Here is a 21,611-nt window from a genome sequence, read left to right on the forward strand (position 1 = left end):
TTAAAAACGTGTCAACTCCCCTGGGCTTATGGAGCCAAACGTGGAAACAGAGGTAGAAAAGAAAAAAAAGAAAAAGAAAAAGAAGGAAAAGAAAGGACACAAACACTCACACAAAAGCAAATGTGAGTATCGCCTTGATTTCTTTTGAATAATAGAGAATATTTCCTTCTTATCTTTAATACACGGGGTTGGTTTGAGAGGGAGTTGCTAAAACGTCAGTCCAGATTTTTGTTAGAACGTTCTAAGATTTACTTTCCATTCTTTTCCACCTGACGTGAACTGCTGTGGAAAATCGGATGTGGGTTTACTTAGGTCACACATAACAATCCTGGTCTTGCAATAGTGGCGAATATCTGTAGCTCGGGTGTAGGATGAGGGTGAAGAGCTTCCCTCTCCGAGCTCGTGGGTTGGTTGGTCTTCCTGTTCAAAGGCACTTATCAAAAGAGGTTGATTGTCTTCTTCAAATGGGTTGTTATTATCTGAAATCCCTTTCCAGTACATCTCAGAGTTTGGTTATGAACAATCCTCAGCAGGGTTTTTATATAGACGTCGAATTAGATTTCTGTCTATCTCAGAGCGCTTTTGTGCACAGAGGAACCGGCAGAACTAAGCTGCACGACCAGGCTTGCAATCCTGAAGCCGCCAATCTTAATTCTGAGTACTCAGCAGAGGCCATTACTACACAGAGACGGGTAGGGTGTAGATATGTAGCCAGGCCAGTGGTCTTCAGACTTGGCCCTTTTGTGACTTGTGGACTCCAACTCCCAGAATTCTGACTTGAGGAATTCTGGGAGTTGAAGTCCATAAGTATTAAAGTGGCCAAGTTTCAGGACCCCTGCACTAAAGGGAAATCAAAGTGGCACATGATTTGTCCTAGATTTTTTGTTTTGATCTCAATGTTCTTACTAAGTGTCCACATGATTTCACTTCCAGCATTCTCTTGTCGTAACGGATTAGAACATTGTCTGCCATTTTTGCCTTACTCTTTAGCAGCATAAACATGCCATTTTTAAGAAGGGTGCTTCTGAGGGAAAAAAAAAACACTAGTTTTTTGCCCATAAAAAAGGGCAACCTGGTTTCCCCTTCTGAGAAGTTGTTCCATGTACAATTCCTCACTGATCTCTTCATAGTATTGATTACTGTAATGCTCTCTACATGGGGCTGCCCTTAAAGACCACCCGGAGGCTTCAGCTGGTGCAGAGTGCAGCTGCGCGGGTTGTGATGGGAGCTTCCCGATACTCCCATATTACACCCCTCCTGCGGGAGCTGCATTGGCTACCAGTTGCCCTCCGGGTGAGATTTAAGGTGCTGGTACTTACCTTTAAAGCCCTACATGGCTTAGGTCCGGGATACTTGCAGGACCATCTGCTGCCGGGAACAAATTCCCATCGTCCAGTACGCTCACACAGAGAAGGCCTCCTCAGGGTACCGTCAGCTAGGCAATGTCGGCTGGCGACCCCCAGGGGGAGGGCCTTCTCTGTGGGAGCGCCAGCCCTGTGGAACCAGCTCCCCTCTGAGCTTCGGATAGCCCAAAACCTCCAATCCTTTCGCCGCGGCCTCAAAACACACCTGTTCCACCAAGCTGACCTAGACTGACAGGCATCTTAATTAATTTATATTTAGTATTTTTAATTCATTTTTAAATTCTCTAATTTTTTATTGCACTGATGTTCTCAATTTCATTTATCTTGATTTATGCACTTATTATATGTTTTATTGTGAGCCGCCCTGAGTCCTTCAGGAGATAGGGCGGGATATAAATCCCATCAATAAATAAATAAATAAATATTTGTCGCAGTGCAAATCCTCTAGAGCAGAGGTCCCCAACCTCTGAGCCACGGCCCAACTGGGTGGCCATGGAAACAGTGGCTGAGCACGCATGCACGCTGCTCGCGCAAATGGAGTTGCTTGCCGGCTGGTGGAGCCGAACCGTCCCCTTTTATGACCTGTCTTGCCACAGTTCTTAAGTGAATCTCTGCAGTTAGTAACCCGGTTGTAAAGTCTAGACTTCCCTGTAGACTTTCCTGCCAGGGGAAGGCTGTCTCTTCTTGGGCTCTCCTGTTTTCACATTGGAAGCGGTAGAATACCTGGCGATTCCTTGTTTGATTCTTTCCACTTTGGTTTTTCTCTCTGACCCATTTCCCCCCCCCCTTTTGCTCATTTCTCCAAGCGTCCCCTGTTGCTGGTCACATGGCTCTTGGCCCAGATTCCTGTGAACCAGGCCGATGCCCGGCCTCCCTTGCTGTGCTGAGCCTCGAGGTCCGCTTCCATCGTCCAACTTGCATATAGATTGGTCTTACCCCCACCCCCCCACCCCAATGCAAAGATTTCCTCCTGCAGTGGTGTTCCTCCATTAGCCTGCCTTTCACAAACTCTTATGGTGAAACCAGATTCCGATCTTCCCAGGAGGCGGGGGGGGGGGGCATCCGCAGGGAGTGCCACAATCTGCCAAGGAATGAGCCTGCGTGACTGTTTGAGCCACAGCCTGTTTGCACAAGCAGTAGCATCATTTACACGGATACAAAAGGGGGAGCGAGGGGGGGAGCTTTGTTTGCAAAGCAATGCCTCTCCTCTTGCAGAGGCTGACGCCCTCCAGCACCTGACAGAAGACTCTGTTGTTGTTGTTAGTTGCAAAGTCGTGTCCGACCCTATGGACAATGTTCCTCCAGGCCTTCCTGTCCTCTACCGTCTTCTGGAGTCCATTTAAGCTCACGCCTCCTGCTTCAGTGACTCCATCCAGCCACCTCATTCTCTGTCGTCCCCTTCTTCTCTTGCCCTCAATCTTTCCCAGCATTAGGCTCTTCTCCAGTGAGTCCTTCCTCCTCATTAGGTGGCCAAAGTATTTGAGTTTTAGCCTTAGGATCTGGCCTTCTAAAGAGCAGTCAGGGTTGATCTCCTCTAGGACTGACCGGTTTGATCACCTCGCAGTCCAAGGGACTCGCAGGAGTCTTCTCCAGCACCAGAGTTCAAAGGCCTCAATTCTTTGGCGCTCAGCCTTTCTTATGGTCCAGCTTTCACTGCCATACATTGCAACTGGGAAGACCACAGCCTCGACTATACGCACTTTTGTTGACAGGGTGACGTCTCTGCTTTTTAGGGTGCTGTCTAGATTTGCCCGTCCGTCTCTAGGCGAGGGCATTTATTCGAACAAGCCGGCCTGGTCTGATGGGTTTGGGGTTTTAATATTGATTTTAATTATCTATTGCATTGGGCATAGTTATTTAATTTTCTTTTAACTTTTGTACCTTGTATTTTTGATATTTATTGCCCTGTACACCGCCCTGAGTCCTTCGGGAGAAGGGCGGTATATAAATCAAATAAATACTAAATACTAAATGTAAGAGCCAGGCTCTTGCATTTCTCCCTTTCATTGCTTCTGGGCGGGGGGGGGAATTTACACTTTCCAGCAGCGAATGGACACACCCGCATATTTTTATGGATTGTTTGCAAACTCATCTCACGCAACCCCTCGGGCAACAGACAGCAGGGCCGGCCGTGTAACTCGTGCCTTTCGTGCCTTAAATTGCAAATGCAAGAGCAGACGTCCAGAATCGTGAAACAACATTATGCATGCCGTGCAAAAATGAAAACCAGGCAATGAATGGCACGACCCTGCAGCACCTGTCCCCCCTCCCCCGGCTGCGCATGCGCGCCGGCGCCACTTTTTTCCTCTCTCTCTCTCTCTCTCTCTCTCTCCCCCCGCCCTTCCTCCCACTCAGAACCCCGCCCTCTCCTTGCTTTCCAGCGGGGGCTGTCTAAATCGGTGCCTGACTGAATTAGGCGGCAGCCTCCGCTCGCTTTCCGCCTTTTCCCCGGCTGGTCTGGGCTGGGTTTCCTTGGCTGGCTGGGCTCGACTCGATAACGTCTCCAAAAGGGGCGGCGAGCCCGACCTCGGCGGCGCGGCAGGCGGCGATCCGGTCAGGCGCGGCGCAGGGCGCCCCCCTCCCCCGCCCCGTCGTTTGCGGGGTCCTGGCCCGCAGGCGAGCGCGCGGCGTCTCCTTCACTTCGCCCTCCAGCGCGGCCTTCGAGAGGAGGAGGAGGCGGAGGCGGAGGAGGCGGCTGCGGAGCGCCTGGCCCAGAGCGAGCGAGCGAGCCGAGCGAGCGAGAGAGAAGAGCGGCTCCCCTCCTCGGCCCTTCCCTCGCCCAGACAGGTAGGCCGGAGGCGGCGGCCGGGCCTCGCCGTTGCCAGGGAAACGGCGGCGGCGGGGGGGGGTCCTCCACGCGGGGCTCGTGACATTTCGCGACGACGACGGCGGCGGCGGCGGCGGCGGCTCTTCCCGCGGAGACTCTCCGGCCCTCCCGAAAAACAGCCCTGCGGAGGAGGCCAGGCCGCCCTCGCCCCGCCCCGCCCTCCCTGGGGTGGGTGGCGGGAACCCCCGCCCGGGATGGACGGACGGACGGACGCGACTCCCTCCTTCCCCGGCCGAGGAGCCTTCGGGCCTCCCCGCCGGGCCTCGGTTGGGGGGAGAGGGAGGGGGGAGGGGGGAGGGGAGGCGCTGCGAGGGGCCCCCCTGGGGGGAGGGGCGGGGCGGGGGCGGGGCCTCGGCTGCCTTTGGGCGGAGGGGGGGCGTGGTGGAGGACTGGCCCCGCCTCCCGCGGCTGCTTCCTCTTCCTAATGATCACGATAATACAAGAGTAACAATAATAATAATAATAATAATAATAATAATAATAATAATAATAATAATAATAATAATAATAACAATATAATAACAGATCTTTTGCCGCTGCTTCTTTTCCCTAACTGTGAACTTAATAACTGCTGTTAACTGTCAATGACAGTTAATGACAGTTAATAATAACAATTTATTTATTTATTTATTTATTTATTTATTTATTTATTATTTGATTTGATTTGTATACCGCCCTTCTCCCTAAGGACTCAGGGCGGTGAACAGTGACATAAATAACAGAATGCACAAATACAGATATTGAAAACAAATTAAACCCTAATTTTGCCCAAATGCAGAAGATAAGTTATCTGAAAACAATAATTAAAACACAACCCGTCAGACCAGACCGGATTGCTCAAACAGATATGTTTTAATGTTTTAATAATGTATTCCTATAAACACTATGAATTATTATTATTATTATTATTATTATTATTAATAATAATAATTAATTTATTATTATTATTATTACAATTATTATTATTATTATTATTATTATTATTATTATTATGCAGAGCTGGCTGGGGAATTCTGGGAGTTGGAAGTCGGCTCCCCTTGAAAGGGCCAAGCTAGAGGAATCTGGCAGGCCAAGTGCGGCTCAAACAGCCGAGGAAGAAATTGAAAATTGAAATAAGAAAATCAGCCAAAAAAAGATCATCGCCGTTACTATTGATTTAATTTAATTTTAATTTTATTGAATTTATATACCGCCCTTTCCCGAAGGACTCAGAGCGGTTTACAGGGTATAATTATTGTTATTAGTATTATTCGGCCTTGTTCATTATTACTCTCCTTTTAAGGTGGCTGGCCAAGAAATGTAAAGGGGGGAAGGGGTCTCGCCCTTCACCTTTTCTCCCTTTTCTGTGGCTTCTCCCCCTCCCCGCATCAGAGCAGCCTCCCCCCTTCCCCCCTGAGGAGGAGGGGAAGGGGGGGCAGAGGAAGAGGGCCTGCAAGATGGAAACAGGGAGGGCTCTGACACACACACACACACACACAGACACACACACCCCTACTTGGGAAGCTGGGACTGTGAGTTGGCCCGCCAGGCCAGGCCCTTGGACGGCCCTTTGCAGCATCCAGCCTGGGTGGATTTTTTTAAAAAAAAAAAATAAGGCGGATGTATGGGTCACTTTCCCCCCCCCCACATTTTTATGTGCCCGTTTTTTGCTGTTGCTCTAGGATGTATGTTTTCCTCCGTTTTCTTGTTCTGTTTTGCATTTTATTCCCATTGGGAAAACATAATATGTACAGGTAGTCCTCGACTCACAATTGAGGTCATAATTTCTGCTACTAAGCAAGACGCGTGTTAAGTCAGTTTTGCCCTGTTTTACCACCTTTCGTGCCACGGTTGTTAAGTGAATCCCTGCAGTTGATAAGCTGGTCACTCACAGGGCCCCCCCCGCCCCATTGATTTTGCTTGTCAGGAAGGGACCGACCACGTGACCTTGGGACACAGGAACGGTCGTAAGGTTGAACTAGTTGCCAAGCATCTGAGTTTCGACCACATGGTCCTAGGGATGCTAGAAAAGTAACGGAACGATGGTTCCAAGCATCTGAGTTTCGACCACATGGTCCTAGGGATGCTAGAAAAGTAACGGAACGATGGTTCCAAGCATCTGAGTTTCGACCACATGGTCCTAGGGATGCTAGAAAAGTAACGGAACGATGGTTCCAAGCATCTGAGTTTCGACCACATGGTCCTAGGGATGCTAGAAAAGTAACGGAACGATGGTTCCAAGCATCTGAGTTTCGACCACATGGTCCTAGGGATGCTAGAAAAGTAACGGAACGATGGTTCCAAGCATCTGAGTTTCGACCACATGGTCCTAGGGATGCTAGAAAAGTAACGGAACGATGGTTCCAAGCATCTGAGTTTCGACCACATGGTCCTAGGGATGCTAGAAAAGTAACGGAACGATGGTTCCAAGCATCTGAGTTTCGACCACATGGTCCTAGGGATGCTAGAAAAGTAACGGAACGATGGTTCCAAGCATCTGAGTTTCGACCACATGGTCCTAGGGATGCTAGAAAAGTAACGGAACGATGGTTCCAAGCATCTGAGTTTCGACCACATGGTCCTAGGGATGCTAGAAAAGTAACGGAACGATGGTTCCAAGCATCTGAGTTTCGACCACATGGTCCTAGGGATGCTAGAAAAGTAACGGAACGATGGTTCCAAGCATCTGAGTTTCGACCACATGGTCCTAGGGATGCTAGAAAAGTAACGGAACGATGGTTCCAAGCATCTGAGTTTCGACCACATGGTCCTAGGGATGCTAGAAAAGTAACGGAACGATGGTTCCAAGCATCTGAGTTTCGACCACATGGTCCTAGGGATGCTAGAAAAGTAACGGAACGATGGTTCCAAGCATCTGAGTTTCGACCACATGGTCCTAGGGATGCTAGAAAAGTAACGGAACGATGGTTCCAAGCATCTGAGTTTCGACCACATGGTCCTAGGGATGCTAGAAAAGTAACTGAACGATGGTTCTAACAGGTCATTAAGTGCATTGCTGTCAGTTGAGAACTACCTGTATATACATGGAGCTAAGATAGCCAGGCCAACCTTGGTCTCTGCACAGGGCTGAGGCAGGTTCCCCAAACAAAGGGCCGCTTGGTTTACGAAAGGAGTTACACAAACATTTTCAGTTGTCGACAAAAGCAAAAATTAAAGGATGCAGCTGTTGAAATGGTCTGTAAAAGAGTCACTAACCTTAACTTTGATGTAATCTCCCCCTTCCCCGTTTTGTAGATACAGTAAATTGGACTAAATAGCTATGAATTTTAATCCAGCATGTCAGCGGCCACCAAGACGTAAGTAGGGAAAGAGTTAACGTAAGGCTGTTGAAGTAACTTAACTAACCATTTTACAAGCTATATTGAGGTTTGGAGGGAAGACTAACATCTAATAGAGGGAGAATTCTTAGTTCAATGTAGTTATTCAAAACAAATGTAGACCCATCTTTAAATGAGTACTTTAAAGAATTTTTCTGTAATGTTTGTTCCTCAGTATGATCTATTTTAATGTTTAAAGTTATGGACGCTTGCAAACTTTTCTAACAATTCTTTATGTGCGCTTTAAATGAGATCGTGGAGATATTGAAAAGAACTTCAGGGAAAGGCGCAACATAATTATGTAACTTAACTAATTTAAGTTTTGATTACATTTCCTAGCCCTTGGGTTTAGATTTGGGGTTTCTAAATGGATTTTCTCTTAATTTTCTGCTTCTAGAAGCAATACATAATCAAAATTGGGAAGTACAGCTGCTTCACTAATTCCTTTGTGATTATTTAATTAGGCAGAATGTATATTTACAAGCAAAAAGCACATTTTTATAAACCGGTGAACAATTCTGAAACTGGAAGCATCTTAGGATGGTGAGAGAAAGGAAAAGAGAAAAGAAAGTACCTTTTCATTTTTGACTGGAAGGTTCTGGTCAGGAGTTACTCCTAAGGTTATTGAACCCATCCTTTACTCTCTCTCCTAAGAAACAAAATTAGGATATTATTTTATTATTATTTATTATTTAAACTTATATACCGCCCTTCTCCCGTAGGACCCAGGGCGGTTCACAAGGCGATTAAAAGAATATAACAATACAAAAGTTGATACCAAATTAAAATATTAAATTATATGAAAAGACATTCCATCTAAATGTGGAAATAGAACAGATATTTTTATGATACTTGTTAGAAAATATAAATACTGCTAGTTGGGTTTATAGGTAGCGTTTTTAATGTCACGAAATTATTTGTTAGACTTATATGTTGATTTGGAAATAGTTCAGAAAAGGCACTTTGGAGAGTGCAGGAACAAAAATATACCTGTCATTCATTAAAATGTTTCTTCCCCCCCCCCCTGGGATTGCATGGCTGCTTTCCACAGTGATATATGATTCTTGAAGAAGATACGGCTGCTTTAAAGAGTTGTGGGCAGGAGCAGCATCCCCAGCCCCACGTGGAATTGAAACCGAAAGCCTTTGAATTTAGGCCCTTGGAACTGGAGGGCTTTTCTTTTAAAACTTATTTTATTGGTCCTTGGAATTTGAAGGATGATTCTTCTAAACTTGTATCGGTGGGATCCTTGATGCTCTTTCAGCTTAGTTGATTTCTTGAGCATCTCATTAGCTAACTAGGTAACATCATCAGTGCTAGAGCTGTCACTGATGATGTGGCCTAGCTGGGCAATGGAATGCCCCGTAGAAATCAAGGACCAAGGAAGTTTTTGGGCTTAAAAGTAAATGACGTGTAAAAATCAGGTGCAGAAGTCATGTTTTAATATCTGCATTTTAGGATTTGAAGAACAGATGTGTACTTGAAACATATGCATCCTAAACGTAACGTTAGACTTGTGTTGCACGTTTAATAACTGACCATGGGTTGAATGTCATGGTTTTTCAGTGTTCTTCACTGCTTCTCTATATAGCTCAGATTCATGAGTGAATAAGCAGATTTCTTACTATGTAAACTTTGTAAGTCAAGAGGATTTTGGATTACCTGGAAAAATCTGCATTTGTTAAGATCATCTGGAAAAAGCTTCAGCCAACTGAACACGCCTTTCTTTGCAGTTGGAAAAAAAATGCCCAAACATGTTAGTCTGGAAAAGTATGGCTTAATTGTCCGGGATGTTGGTCTGAACATCTTAATCTGTAGTTTCTAGGGGTGAAAAACATAATACAGAATGCTAGACTAGTAACAAGGGCGTTTTGCTGCATCTGAAACCAATTTTCTTTTTTAAAAAATAAGTAGACTAATGTTTGTGAATTGGCACACAAATCATTGTCTTGTCCTGTTCTCTTTTTGCGGTACTAATATGTACATTACTATGTTTCCATAGCGCCAATGGCTATTCCACCAGCCTATGCGGACCTTGGCAAGTCTGCCCGGGACATCTTCAACAAAGGATTTGGTAGGCATATCTGTATATGAAGAATATTTGAATAGGGAATTGTCTTGACCCTAGCTTGATCCTGTTCTTCTGCCGTTGTTGCCAATAAACCCTAATCCATATTACCCGGTTCTTTTTTCCTGTAGCTGCTACTGAATTTTAGTAACTGATGTGCTCAAGATGTTTTGGATAAAGATTGCGTTTTTGCCTTTTTACTTCAAAATAAGATTTAGGGACGCGGTGGCTCAGTGGGTTAGGATGCTGAGCTTGTCGATCAGAAGGTCGGCAGTTTGGCGGGTCAAATCCCGAGTGCCGCATAACAGAGTGAGCGCCTGTTACTCGTCCCAGCTTCTGCCAACCTAGCAGTTCGAAAGCACGTAAAAATGCAAGTAGAAAAATAGGGACCACTCCGGTGGGAAGGTAACAGCGTTCCGTGCGCCTTTGGCGTGTAGTCATGCCGGCCACATGACCACGGAGACGTCCTCGGACAAGCGCTGGCTCTTCGGCTTTGAAACGGAGATGAGCACCGGCCCCTAGAGTCGGAAACGACTAGCACGCATGTGCGGGGGAACCTTTAACTTTACCTTTTTAAGATTTGCCATTCTTGGAATAGCAAAGTTCTGTGCAGGATCAGAAGGAAATAGAAACTATTTTGATGGTATTAGCCAACCAATGGGGGGTATGTGGAAAATCTAATATTGTAGCGATTTAGTGTTCTGAAAAACTGGAGTGTTGGGATTTCTATTTTGGACCGTACCAGCCTGTCAATTTTATAGAAGTGATTTTTATGGCGTTTAGCCATGGTCCAGTGGAAAATAACATACTGGAGTTTTATGGAACATTCATTCTTCTCGAAGATTTTGCACACACCAGCAATTGTTACTGCTTTAGTTTTCACACACAGTTGGGATAGGGAACCTAAGGGCACAAACTATAGGTAACCCCTAGAGCAAGGGTCTTCAGACTCGGCCCTTTTATGACTCGTGGACTTCAACTCCCAGAATTCCTCAGCCAGCGTGCCTAGCTGGGGAATTCTGGGAGTTAAAAGTTCGCGAGTCATAAAAGGGCCGAGTTTGAAGACCCCCTGCCCTGGAGCCTGCTTTGATTCCTTTTACTAGAAATAGATATTGTGGGTTTTCCCCATTTGAAGGCATAAACGGATGAAAAGGAATGTAAACTCTGCAATGGGCTAGCATTTTGCAGTCAGTAAAATAAAAAGTTCTCCAAAAAGCTTTCAAGCTAAAGAAATTTTTTTTAAAAAATCAACTCACTGTGGCCACACCCGCTTCCTCAAACTATTAAATATACTTTTGGTCACTAGTAGGTCGCCTTTCCCCCCCGAAATGATAGGCCTCTGACAAAGGAGGTAGCGCACAGCTGCCCAACCTTTCTGTCCTTGTGGACCGGCGGGGGGAGTCGTCAAAGTGGGGTCAGTTTTTCTTGGCCCTTGTAACGTCTGAGGAAGATGCCAGCTTTCTGGTTACACTTGGGACCTGAATTCTATCTGACAGAAGATCGAACGTGAATTTTTCGGGCCATTGCACTCTGCAGCCGCTTTACGTCACAATGACTTGGAAATAAGAACTAGACCCGATTTATTGGCCTGAACATAATGTTGTAAATGCTACATGGAGAGTGGAAAACCGATCTGTTTGTCTTAAAATGTTGGTATGAGGTTCCTACTGTTCGGAATGAGGGGTTCAGCCTGACAAAAGAGAAGATTAAGAACTCTCCAAATACCACTGAGCCCTAGAGGAATTTTTTTTGGGGGGTGGGTGGGCGGGGTAGAGCTTATATACCTCCGTTGTCAAATGGAAGTGTTTTTAATGATGCAATATGGAGACAGCTGTCTTCGCTGTGCTATTAAAAGCATTTGCATCTTCACGTTAGGCCTATACAGGGTAGCTGTCAGCAGTTAGAGAAGAATTAAGTAATCTGATTCCCATGAGAACGTTCCTCGGTGTTTGCCAGGATCCCCACTTGATCTATATTGCTTTAAAATTAGTTTAAAACGTGTCAATGGAAAGGTGCATGCTGCCAATATACAGTATACGTAATGTACACATATTGGGGATGCCCCACAGGCATCCTTAAAAATATGTATAATTGTGGGTGTGCCACCTACCCAATTAAAAAAAAGGACAACTTTAGGCTATATAATAGTAGGGAGTGTTTTATAATGCATCAAGTTCCTTGTAAATTAGTTTGTGTCTAGCCACAAATTCTGCAGGCATTGTACAAGTGTTGGTGATAGATAACATTGTCAAAATTCTAGATGTATCTGCCCATTTTTTTAAAAAAAAACCACAGTTAAATGCTTATTCCCTCAGCTGCATTGGAAGCAGTTTTGGAGTTAAAGAGAAAATAGGATATTGAGTGCCTTAAATTTTCTGTTTTCTCTACTGGTTAGAATATGTGTGCTTGTGTTTCTCTGTTCAGTTCTAAAGTCAGAGCTTCATTACAGTGGCAGTAGTGAACCAGTGAAATTTCTAAAGTTAATACTTGGCTGTCGTATTAATTACTTGAAAGATTGGCATATTAACTTCAGTTTTATTTTGTCAAGGTTTTGGCCTGGTGAAATTGGACGTGAAAACTAAATCCACAAGTGGAGTGGTAAGTGCTTAAGTGTAATAGTGTAGGGTTCCCCAACCTATGGGCTGCGGCCCGGTACCAGTCCGTGGCCTCGTGACCACTAGGCCTCAGGAATGGCTGGCGACTGCGCACGTGTGTGCGCACTCCCCTCCATCGCACTAGCGCCACCGCGAGGGGGCTACCCACCGCGTTTGCGCATGTGCAGGGTGCTAGCGCTGCCGTCAGTGTTGAGCGGGTGCTAGCAGCCCGTTGCGCCTGCGTGTGGGTGCTAGCGCCGTCGGTGGGGGGGCCCACATAAATTTTCCTGCTCCTCCCTTTCCCTCCTGGCGGCCAAGGGGGAAAGGTTGGAGACCTCTGAAATGCTGAGTAATAATGGCTGTAATGGCTGTAAACCCATTTATCTTTTATCCTGAGAGGAGATGCTTGAACCCCAGGCAGAAGAAGGCAGGAAGACACCTCTAGGAACAGGAAAGCCTAAAATTGGTTCCTCAGGGCATTCCTTTGCTCAACTGGATTTTTTTTTCTTTTTTCTTTTTCCGTCTTCAGATTTTTCGTTTTCAGATAGAGAGAATCCAGAGAGATGGAAGTGAAAGGGAAGCAGAACGTTACTTGACCTTGTCTGGTTTTCATTCTGCCGTCATATCAGACCGTGTGCATTACGCCCACTTCTTTTCCTCCTTTGTGGATCTCATCTCATTCTTTCCTGGTCTCCCCTAATCTTAGTTGAATTGGTGTCCTCGTGAGGCAAATGAAAGCTAGTCATAATGTAAAAGAACATTCACATGAGCTGCATCACTGTTAGCACAAATGGGATTGCAGGTAGAGCAATCCAGTAATAGATTATGGAACGTTTTTTTATTTATTTTCCAACTCATGGTTGGGAGAGAGTAAGCCAGGATATTTATTGTTACTGATTTTTACTATTACAAATTTTAACTTGAGCCCCATGTAAATGAGCTTCTGTACAATGATTGTTCGGAGGTACAGTAATGCTTTATAAGAATGAGCTTGTATAGGCTTCAGGCCTGCAGGTTGGAATTGAATCAAACTATTGGTAAAATGAGGGACGCGGTGGCTCAGTGGGTTAGGACGCTGAGCTTGTCGATCAGAAGGTCGGCAGTTTGGCGGGTTGAATCCCAAGTGCCGCGTAACAGAGTAAGCGCCTGTTACTCGTCCCAGCTTCTGCCAACCTAGCAGTTCGAAAGCACGTAAAAATGCAAGTAGAAAAATAGGGACCACTCCGGTGGGAAGGTAACAGCGTTCCGTACGCCTTTGGCGTCTAGTCATGCCGGCCACATGACCACGGAGACGTCCTCGGACAAACGCTGACTCTTCGGCTTTGAAACGGAGATGAGCACCGGCCCCTAGAGTCGGAAACGACTAGCACGCATGTGCGGGGGAACCTTTACCTTTACCTTTTATTGGTAAAATATACCTCCTCTTGGCCTCTTTTCTTTTCATTTGTGTCTCTTGCTTTGCTAGGAATTCGCAACATCTGGTTCATCAAACACAGACTCGGGGAAAGTGAACGGAAGCTTGGAGACCAAATACAAGTGGGCTGAGTATGGTGTGACTTTCACAGAAAAATGGAACACAGATAATACTCTGGGAACAGAAATGGCAATTGAAGATCAGGTAGCCTGAGTTGAGAGATTTATAGAGAAATTTCAGAGGAAAATGCAAATAATTCCTAGCTAACGTCTTTTTTTTTCCTCCTAAACTAGATTGCCAAAGGTTTGAAGTTAACATTTGATACAACTTTCTCACCAAATACTGGGTGAGTTTTCTCTGTTTACTCTGTCTTGGCACATTCCAGGTAGGCAACATCCAACCTGAGAAAAGGGATTAGCAAGGAAGATTTGAAAAGAATGTTAGTGGCTCTTTATTTATGACAGTTAAAATCATATCCACACCACCTGTGGCTATTTGGCTTAATGCCTGCTTTCTGAGGCAGAAACTGACTTTATGTCAGAAATTAGTTGATCCAAGATACTGATGCCTAATCATGCATAACTGACATTAATGTTAACTCCTGAAAATTTTTACATCCAGTTGAAATACCCAGTTTCCTTTCTCTAGAAGTAGGTATAAGATGTAGCGGTGCATTATTTTTCTTGGGTTAAAGGAAAAAGAAGCCTGTCGGAATTGCTTGTGATTTCTACATTTTGGGTCGATGTGCAGCTTCTTAAATTCACATTTTTTGTTTTAGCGCTCCCTGGCTTATGGAGAGAAATGGTGGCGCATATTTATTTTTATATTATATAAACGGTGTGCAGTTTTGTCTGGGTTTGTTTATAGAATCCCTTGACTGATCCAGCTTGCTAAATTGGTTGTGACAACTGGATGGAACTCTGTTCAGTTTTAATTTCTCCCTGTAGATCTGGAAAGGTTTGGGCACTGCATAAACATCTTTTCACCTTCTTGTCCCTTAAGGACGTGGCCGCCACTGCTTTTTGACGGCAGTTCTGCCTTAATTTGTCCACAACCCAGAAGAGATCTAGCTGGCCTTTCCTTATTTCTCTGCTAAAGATAAGACGTGGATTTTGTTCCTTCGGATGGGAAAATAAATCTTACCGTAGAATTTGTCCTTTGCAGAAAGAAAAGTGGCAAAATCAAATCTGCTTATAAGCGTGAATGCATAAACCTTGGGTGTGACGTTGACTTTGATTTTGCTGGACCTGCCATCCATGGTTCCGTTGTCCTGGGTTACGAGGGCTGGCTGGCTGGTTACCAGATGACTTTTGATAGTGCCAAATCCAAGTTGACAAGGAACAACTTCTCTGTGGGTTACAAGACCGGAGATTTCCAATTGCACACCAATGTGTAAGTTTTAAACCATATTGCTACTCACGAAGATGTCCAAAAAATTAAACCTCTCTCTCGTGGGGGGGGGGGAGAAGTAGGTCAGTTTGCTGGAGCTGATATCCTTGAACATGCCTATAGTATGTGGGGATTAATTGCCGAATACTTAATTATTAGAAAAGGTGATCAGCATTACAATTAGTAAGTTAAGTGAATTAAGTCACACCCCATTGTGTGGTTTGTTTACAAGGGATCTTTGCCTTTCACCTCAAACCGATGCTTTATTGTGGACCGCTTCTAGATTTTTTTAAAGAGAAGTGACACACATTTTTGAGGAGTATGAATTGCAGTTGGGGCGTTAACTCTTAATATATTAAGGTAGCAAGCTGCAGTTTTCCCTGTCATAGTAAGCAAACCTTGAAATAAGCTAAAGTGCTTATTTTGCTTTTACTGATGGCAGAAGGGGCCTAAAAGAAGCCGTTATCTGCCTATTGTAGCACATTCTCATGATAGGCTGGAATTCTTCATATTTTAATTTGCTCTAGCCCAATTTTATAGGTTTTGATGGATATGTTCACATGCTGCCTAGGAATTCCTGAACAGCTGAAGCTTTTATATTTGGGCAAATAAACTGACACAGCAATTTCAATTACTTCGATAGATTAAAGTGTTCCTGTAGAAAATAAGGTTATTTTTACCTTTAAAAAAAATCTGGCTAACTGTTTTAGCTCATTACCTATACAAGGAAAACATTTGTTATATTTAATTTCTAGTGCGTATATCTTTGGGCTTTGCTCCCAGTGAAAATGCATTTTATGGATTTTTGCATATTTGGACAAGTCCATGACCTTGACACAGTCAAGAGATGAATGTTTGCAGGCCTGTTTCTTCCTTTGCCCTTCTAAAAGACTTCTTTCTCCTGTTTTACACGTGTGTGTAGACCATAGAAAATACATCTATTTGCATTTGCTGTGTGCACAGTTACTCGCTTTTGTCAGTTTTCTGGCAAAACCTGGCAGCGGATCTATGTGTGATATGTATCCTTGTAGACTTTCTGGGAAACGTATCATTACTGCAGCAATATTCTAGAACAGTTTTTATAAACTGTGCTTAGGACAGATTTTGCCAGTATTTCCCCCCCCCCCCCTCAAAGCTGACATGTTACCGAAGAAAATTAGAATAACTTGGTAAAGGGGAAATTGCGGGAATTCTTACATTTGAATTCGTTTGATCACACCTTTCTGTGGCTAAAATATTTTTCAGCAACGATGGGTCCGAATTTGGGGGCTCCATTTATCAAAAGGTCAGCGAGAACCTTGAAACTGCCATAAATCTTAACTGGGTATCTGGCACCAATAGCACTCGTTTTGGAATTGCAGCAAAATACCAGCTGGATCCTACCGCATCCATTTCTGTAAGTAAACCAGTTACAAATCCCAGTGCGAAGTTCCTCTTTAACGAATTCTTCATTTCAACCCTGACCTACAGATATTCTCCTTTGTTGATTCCTCTTGGAAAAAAAAGATCCCATTCTGATGTGAAGCAGCCTTTCTCCTCCAGGGTTTGTGCTTGATTTTGTGTCGTTCCCAGCCTTACGTTATAAGTTCAGACTCTTGAAAATAAAGTTGTAAGATGCCAAGGACTGAGTCATAGATTTAGTGTCTGGAAACCTCGGGGTTTTGCAAACAGTTGTGGCTTTTCCTGTGCGCGTGGCTACCTTGGTTTTGCATTATTGATAGTGGAGTGCCTGACTTGTCCCATTAGCATCGGCTACCTACAGTGAAAATTGGGAGGCGCTCTTCCTGAATCTAGAACAGGATCCCATGAACTTTTCTTGGGACAAATAGGGTTATTTTGATCTACATTGTTCCAAGGAGCCATCCTGTGATTGGCTTTTTTAAAAAAAGAGTAGAAACTCTGTGTGCCATTAAATCAAATAACACACAAAAGCCACATCCCTCCTGCCATTAGATTTATTAAATTAAATTTAGATTTATTAAATGTATATGCTGCCCTTCTCCCCAAGGACTCAGGGCGGCTTAAGGAAAGGTAGAGTAAGAACAGGAGCAGAGATTTGAAACCTACTTTAAATGTGTTGAAGCGAAACCATCTGCTACTCTTTTGTGCTGGGTACAGCTCGCTCTTTCTTTGCAGGTGTGTGTTGCAGAAGACGTCATTTGTTGCGCTTACATTGGTTTGCTTTGTGTGTTCTAAGGCTTTATAACTTAAACAAAGTATGGCTAAGTTTTAGATTTTGTCATTCAGTGTGGACTACTAAGTGTGTAAAATGAGAGTTTGGGGGGATGGAATAGTTTGCCCGTTTGGAGCTAAAGACCACAAACCACTTCCTGTTTTGAAAAGTTTTGCTTTGGAAAACTATCAAACCGTTCCCATAACAACGGGATAAGCCTGGGCCAAAGGAAAAGCAGAAATTTCCATCCTGGGAATTCTACCCTGGAAACTTTGAATGTTTGTGGCTTGCTGGTCAGCCTGCTTGAGGACGTGAGTGTCGTGTGGTGATTTCTATTACTACAAAAAGGGGGGAAAATCCTGCTTGAACCCAATAGGAACTGACCCATTGATAAACACCACGAGGCCTGCCGCTCTCATGCTAACGGGAACAAAGATATCCATAGAAATGAATGGGAACCTGAGAATATACACCCCAGAGTAGGTTTGGACTCAATCCAGATGATATTATTAACAGCCCCAAGAATAATACTGGCTTGGACTTGAGATAGAACCGTATTTAACTGGGTACTTTAAATGTGAAAGAATTGAAAGAAGCTGGTGTTACTTAAGGATGCCTCCTTAAGTAACACCAGCTGCCTGCAATTAGTGCAGGTTCGAGTCCCACCAGGCTCAAGGTTGACTCAGCCTTCCCTCCTTCCCAGGTAGGTAAAAGGAGGACCCAGATTGTTGGGGGCAATTAAGCTGACTTTGTAATAATGCTGCTTGGGGTGTGTGTGAAAAAGCCCTAATAAGCAGGCATATACATAGAATGAAGGCTACTGCTAAGTTTGTAAGCCGCCCTGAGTCTTCGGAGAAGGGCGGGATATAAATGGAATTAAAATAAATAAATAAATAAAATAAACTTTGCTTGTCATTGATTTGCAGACAAAAGTGAACAACTCTAGTCTAATTGGAATTGGCTACACCCAGTCCCTGAGGCCAGGTAAGTATCTGCTAAAAGGGGAGACGGCGCTTTTCAAGTACGACGGTTTTAATCCCTGGGTTTGAGAAGCTCTCTTGACAAACTGGTTATAGATGCCAACCTATAGATAGGCGTGATATATTTGTTGCTTCATTGCTTCAAAGTTTCCCCAAACTTTTACATTTCTGATGAATGATTCACAAAACATTTAGAATTTGAAGTGCTGATTCGTGCTCAAAAATTGGTAAAACAACTGTAAATATCCCGTTTCATTTTCAACGATTTTTTTGGCTCCTCCTCCTCCTCTTTTGGGCTTGTGTAGTTTATACAAGCCAGCACTGAATCTCTTAAATGTTTTGGTCACACGGTCCTAGATACCTCCTTCAACGAATTGAGGTCGTAATTCTTTTCTGTAAACTGCCAGGGTCCTCCGTAAGTAAGTCGCATGTAAAGCTTAAATAGGTTGGCAGGAGGATATCTTGCTGACCACCGAAGAGCTGGAATTCTTTCAAACAATTACTTTGTGTCCTCAAAGTGATACAGAGTTTTGTTTCTCTCTCTCTCTCTCTCTCTCTCTCAGCAAAGCCGGGAGGCTGGAAGGGTTTAGGGTGGAGGGCGTAGGCTGGCAGGTTTGGGCAACAGCCTCTCTAAGGGAAAGTTCAACGTGACGGAGCCTGCTTTGAATTCTGCTCTCTCTGCAGGTGTGAAGCTCACGCTGTCTGCTCTAGTCGATGGGAAGAACATCAATGCTGGCGGACATAAACTTGGGCTTGGCCTGGAATTGGAGGCTTAAAGGCGAGAAGAAAACTGCCGCAGAACATGAGATGTCGGAAGAATATGGCCTTAAAAATGTAATTCCAGTATGACTTGGAGGGTTTTTTTTCTCCTCCCGAGTGGGGTGCCCTAGAACAAGAGCTGTATTAAGAATATTTAGGCAGTCCCTTGTTAGCTGGGTTTAGTTAAATTGGTTCTCTATCTAGTTCTCAATTCTGCATTAGTGCAGTAACTACGTAATACATTATTTAAATGTATTTAACTGTTGGATGCGGTGCCCACAAATAATGAAATAGACTTTATGAAACCTGTACACATGTGTGCATGTTATGTTTCTTTTAACACATGGTAGCCCATTGAAATAACAAGATGGATCAATGGATTGTTCTGAAAAGCGAGGCCAGCAATTTTGTTAAATCAGCTTAATTACAATGACTTTTGGTATCCCAAGGCAATTCAGAATTATGAATAAACAAATACACACACACACGTGCTTGTGCCTCCAGATATGTTAAGTTATTGAAATGTAAAGCTGAAACCCCCCCTTTAAGATTCCCTTGTAAAGCTGCCTGTTACTCTCAGGGCATCGTAGCTTTTCAGCGTTCAGGTGTTCCAGTTAATCCATGCGCTGCGCTTAAGCTGTTCAGGTCCACTCTGGGGACTCTCTTGAAGTCACTGGGCATTGTTTGACATCACCGCTGTGGCCCTTTGTAGCAGCCAGTCTTGAATTTAGATTGGATGTGCACAAGCGTTCATGGTCCACAACAAAGGGGAGTAAGTTAATTCTGCTGAAGCTGATATCTTGAAAATAATAATCAAATTATTTCTGTGTAGTGCCTAGAGCAAGGGTCTTCAAACTTGGCTCTGCCTGGCTGAGGAATTCTGGGAATTGGAGTCCACAAGTCATAAAAGGGCCAAGTTTGAAGACCCCTGGCCTAGAGATTCACATGCGTTACCTAGCTTGATAGCCCGAGAGACTCCCCAACTGCCTATAAGCCAGGAAGTCAAGAGTAACGCTAAGCAGTGAATTTGTGGCAAAAGGAAGAACTGGATTGTTCGTTGTTCTTTTAGCCAGTAAATTAACCGACAGCAACAGCATATGAACTCCACCCCTGAATTGATCATGGGTATGAATGGCTTTGAAACGTGCGCCTTTGGCGTCTAGTCATGCCAGCCACATGACCACGGAGACGTCCTCAGACAAGCGCTGGCTCTTCGGCTTTGAAACAGAGATGAGCACCGGCCCCTAGAGTCAGAAACGACTAGCACGCATGTGCGGGGGAACCTTTACCTTTACCTTACCTATGAATGGCTACCTTGTCCAATCTTAGCCATAAGTGACCAAGTCTTGATGACTAGTAGTATTTTCCCTCTAGTTTTGGACAGCTGTATTTGAGTACTGATCTAATGACATGTGAGTTTGTCTCCAACTTTATTAACCAGGGTGGAAACCAGGAACAAACCAAGTTAGGTCACTATTTAGCTCCGAGTTGCTTCATACGACTTGACTACTCAATAGCAGGAGTTCTGTTCACCGTTACCTGAGTTTTTGTCTTTGTGGTCCATTGTTACGTTTCAAATTAATCTCTCAAGACTTTAAAGTGGCCATCTTCGTACTAAAGTCCTCTGCCACGCTAGGAAAATTCTTGTCTAAATTCCCAATCCTTTGCTTTCATCAAAATCATCTTCCCAGGTTTTGTTGTTGTATGGGAGACTGATGTATATTTGCCTCAATGGGAAAAAATGAGAGCATTTCACATTCAGTTGTGTAATGTTCACTGTTGTATTACTGACAAGTAGCTAAGCATTATCACATTATTGGAGGAATGTGATCTGAATAGCTAGTGGTTAGAATTGACACATGGTAGAGGCAAGCTTCGAACTAGGAATCTATGAAGCTTGGGAATATATAACTATTTAAAATGAAGCCACTTATTTACCATGTTTGTTTCTAATATCAAGGCTAAAAAAGGGGGGTTTTAACTTACGAGCTGAACTTCCCATAGCCCTGTTTGTTTTTCCTAATGTCTGCATTGGCACGGGCTAAGTTGTGGTTTAGCAGGCTATAACATCCTGGCTCAAACCACATAAATCATTCAGAATCTGTTTGCACATCGTGTGAAGGGAAAGCAAAGAAATGACAGTTGTGTGAAAATCGCTTTTTTTACCAGACAACTTTAGAACCGGAAAATCAGCTTCCCGGTTGCCATTGGAAATTACACATTATTAATTTGCCCCAGGGCCTGTGCAAAAGTGCTATTTCAACTTGCTTAGAAATTGCATCTATAAAGAAGCTGTAAAAAAAAAAATTAAGGCAGAGTTTCATGGTCAAAATGTTTCTAAGGAGAAAGCTTGATTTCACGGCTCTCTGCCCAGTGTACAGGTGGGCCCGAAACGAGACTTCCATAGTGAGTTGAGGGGACAAGGCCCTTGGGAGGAAGCGAGGTCTGGGGCCGGAGGGAGGTGCAAGTAGCAAAACCTGCCTTGCAGTTCAGCCCCGTCTCTAAATCTATTGGCATGCATTGCCACAGTGTGAGAAAGAAAGGGTGGAACTTATATGTGCAGCCATGATGCACATTTAATTTTTGGCACTATGGTTAGGAAAAAAAATGTGCGGGGGTTGTGGTACCATCTAGTTTTATTGGATTAGACCTCCCAGGGTTTCCAGCTGGCATTGATGAGGATGGCTGGGAAATTTTGGTCAACACAGCTAGAGGGAAATAATTAA

At 44.2% G+C, this 21,611-nt stretch overlaps 2 protein-coding genes across 5 annotated transcripts in view; one reads left to right on the forward strand and one right to left on the reverse strand.

The window, feature by feature from the left end:
- COMTD1 (catechol-O-methyltransferase domain containing 1) overlaps positions 1-21,611 on the reverse strand; it is a 581,650-nt gene that overhangs the window by 542,035 nt on the left and 18,004 nt on the right. The gene's annotated exons all lie outside the window — the stretch shown is intronic.
- On the forward strand, positions 14-19,196 carry VDAC2 (voltage dependent anion channel 2). Of its 4 annotated transcripts, XM_081329828.1 has the most exons (10): positions 3,954-4,151; positions 7,426-7,487; positions 9,511-9,582; positions 12,125-12,174; positions 13,636-13,788; positions 13,878-13,930; positions 14,749-14,976; positions 16,219-16,369; positions 18,073-18,130; positions 18,811-19,196. In XM_081329828.1, the coding sequence occupies exons 2-10, from the start codon at positions 7,451-7,453 to the stop codon at positions 18,900-18,902; spliced, it is 894 nt and encodes a 297-aa protein (XP_081185954.1). In that variant the 5' UTR covers positions 3,954-4,151; positions 7,426-7,450; the 3' UTR covers positions 18,903-19,196. The 4 variants fall into 4 exon arrangements, with proteins under 4 accessions (XP_081185953.1, XP_081185954.1, XP_081185955.1 ...); XM_081329827.1 differs by lacking the exons at positions 3,954-4,151; positions 7,426-7,487 and adding an exon at positions 14-122; XM_081329829.1 differs by lacking the exon at positions 7,426-7,487 and having other exon boundaries at positions 3,995-4,151.

Source organism: Vipera berus (genome assembly GCF_964194415.1).
Source record: "Vipera berus genome assembly, chromosome: 5".
Taxonomy (NCBI): domain Eukaryota; kingdom Metazoa; phylum Chordata; class Lepidosauria; order Squamata; family Viperidae; genus Vipera; species Vipera berus.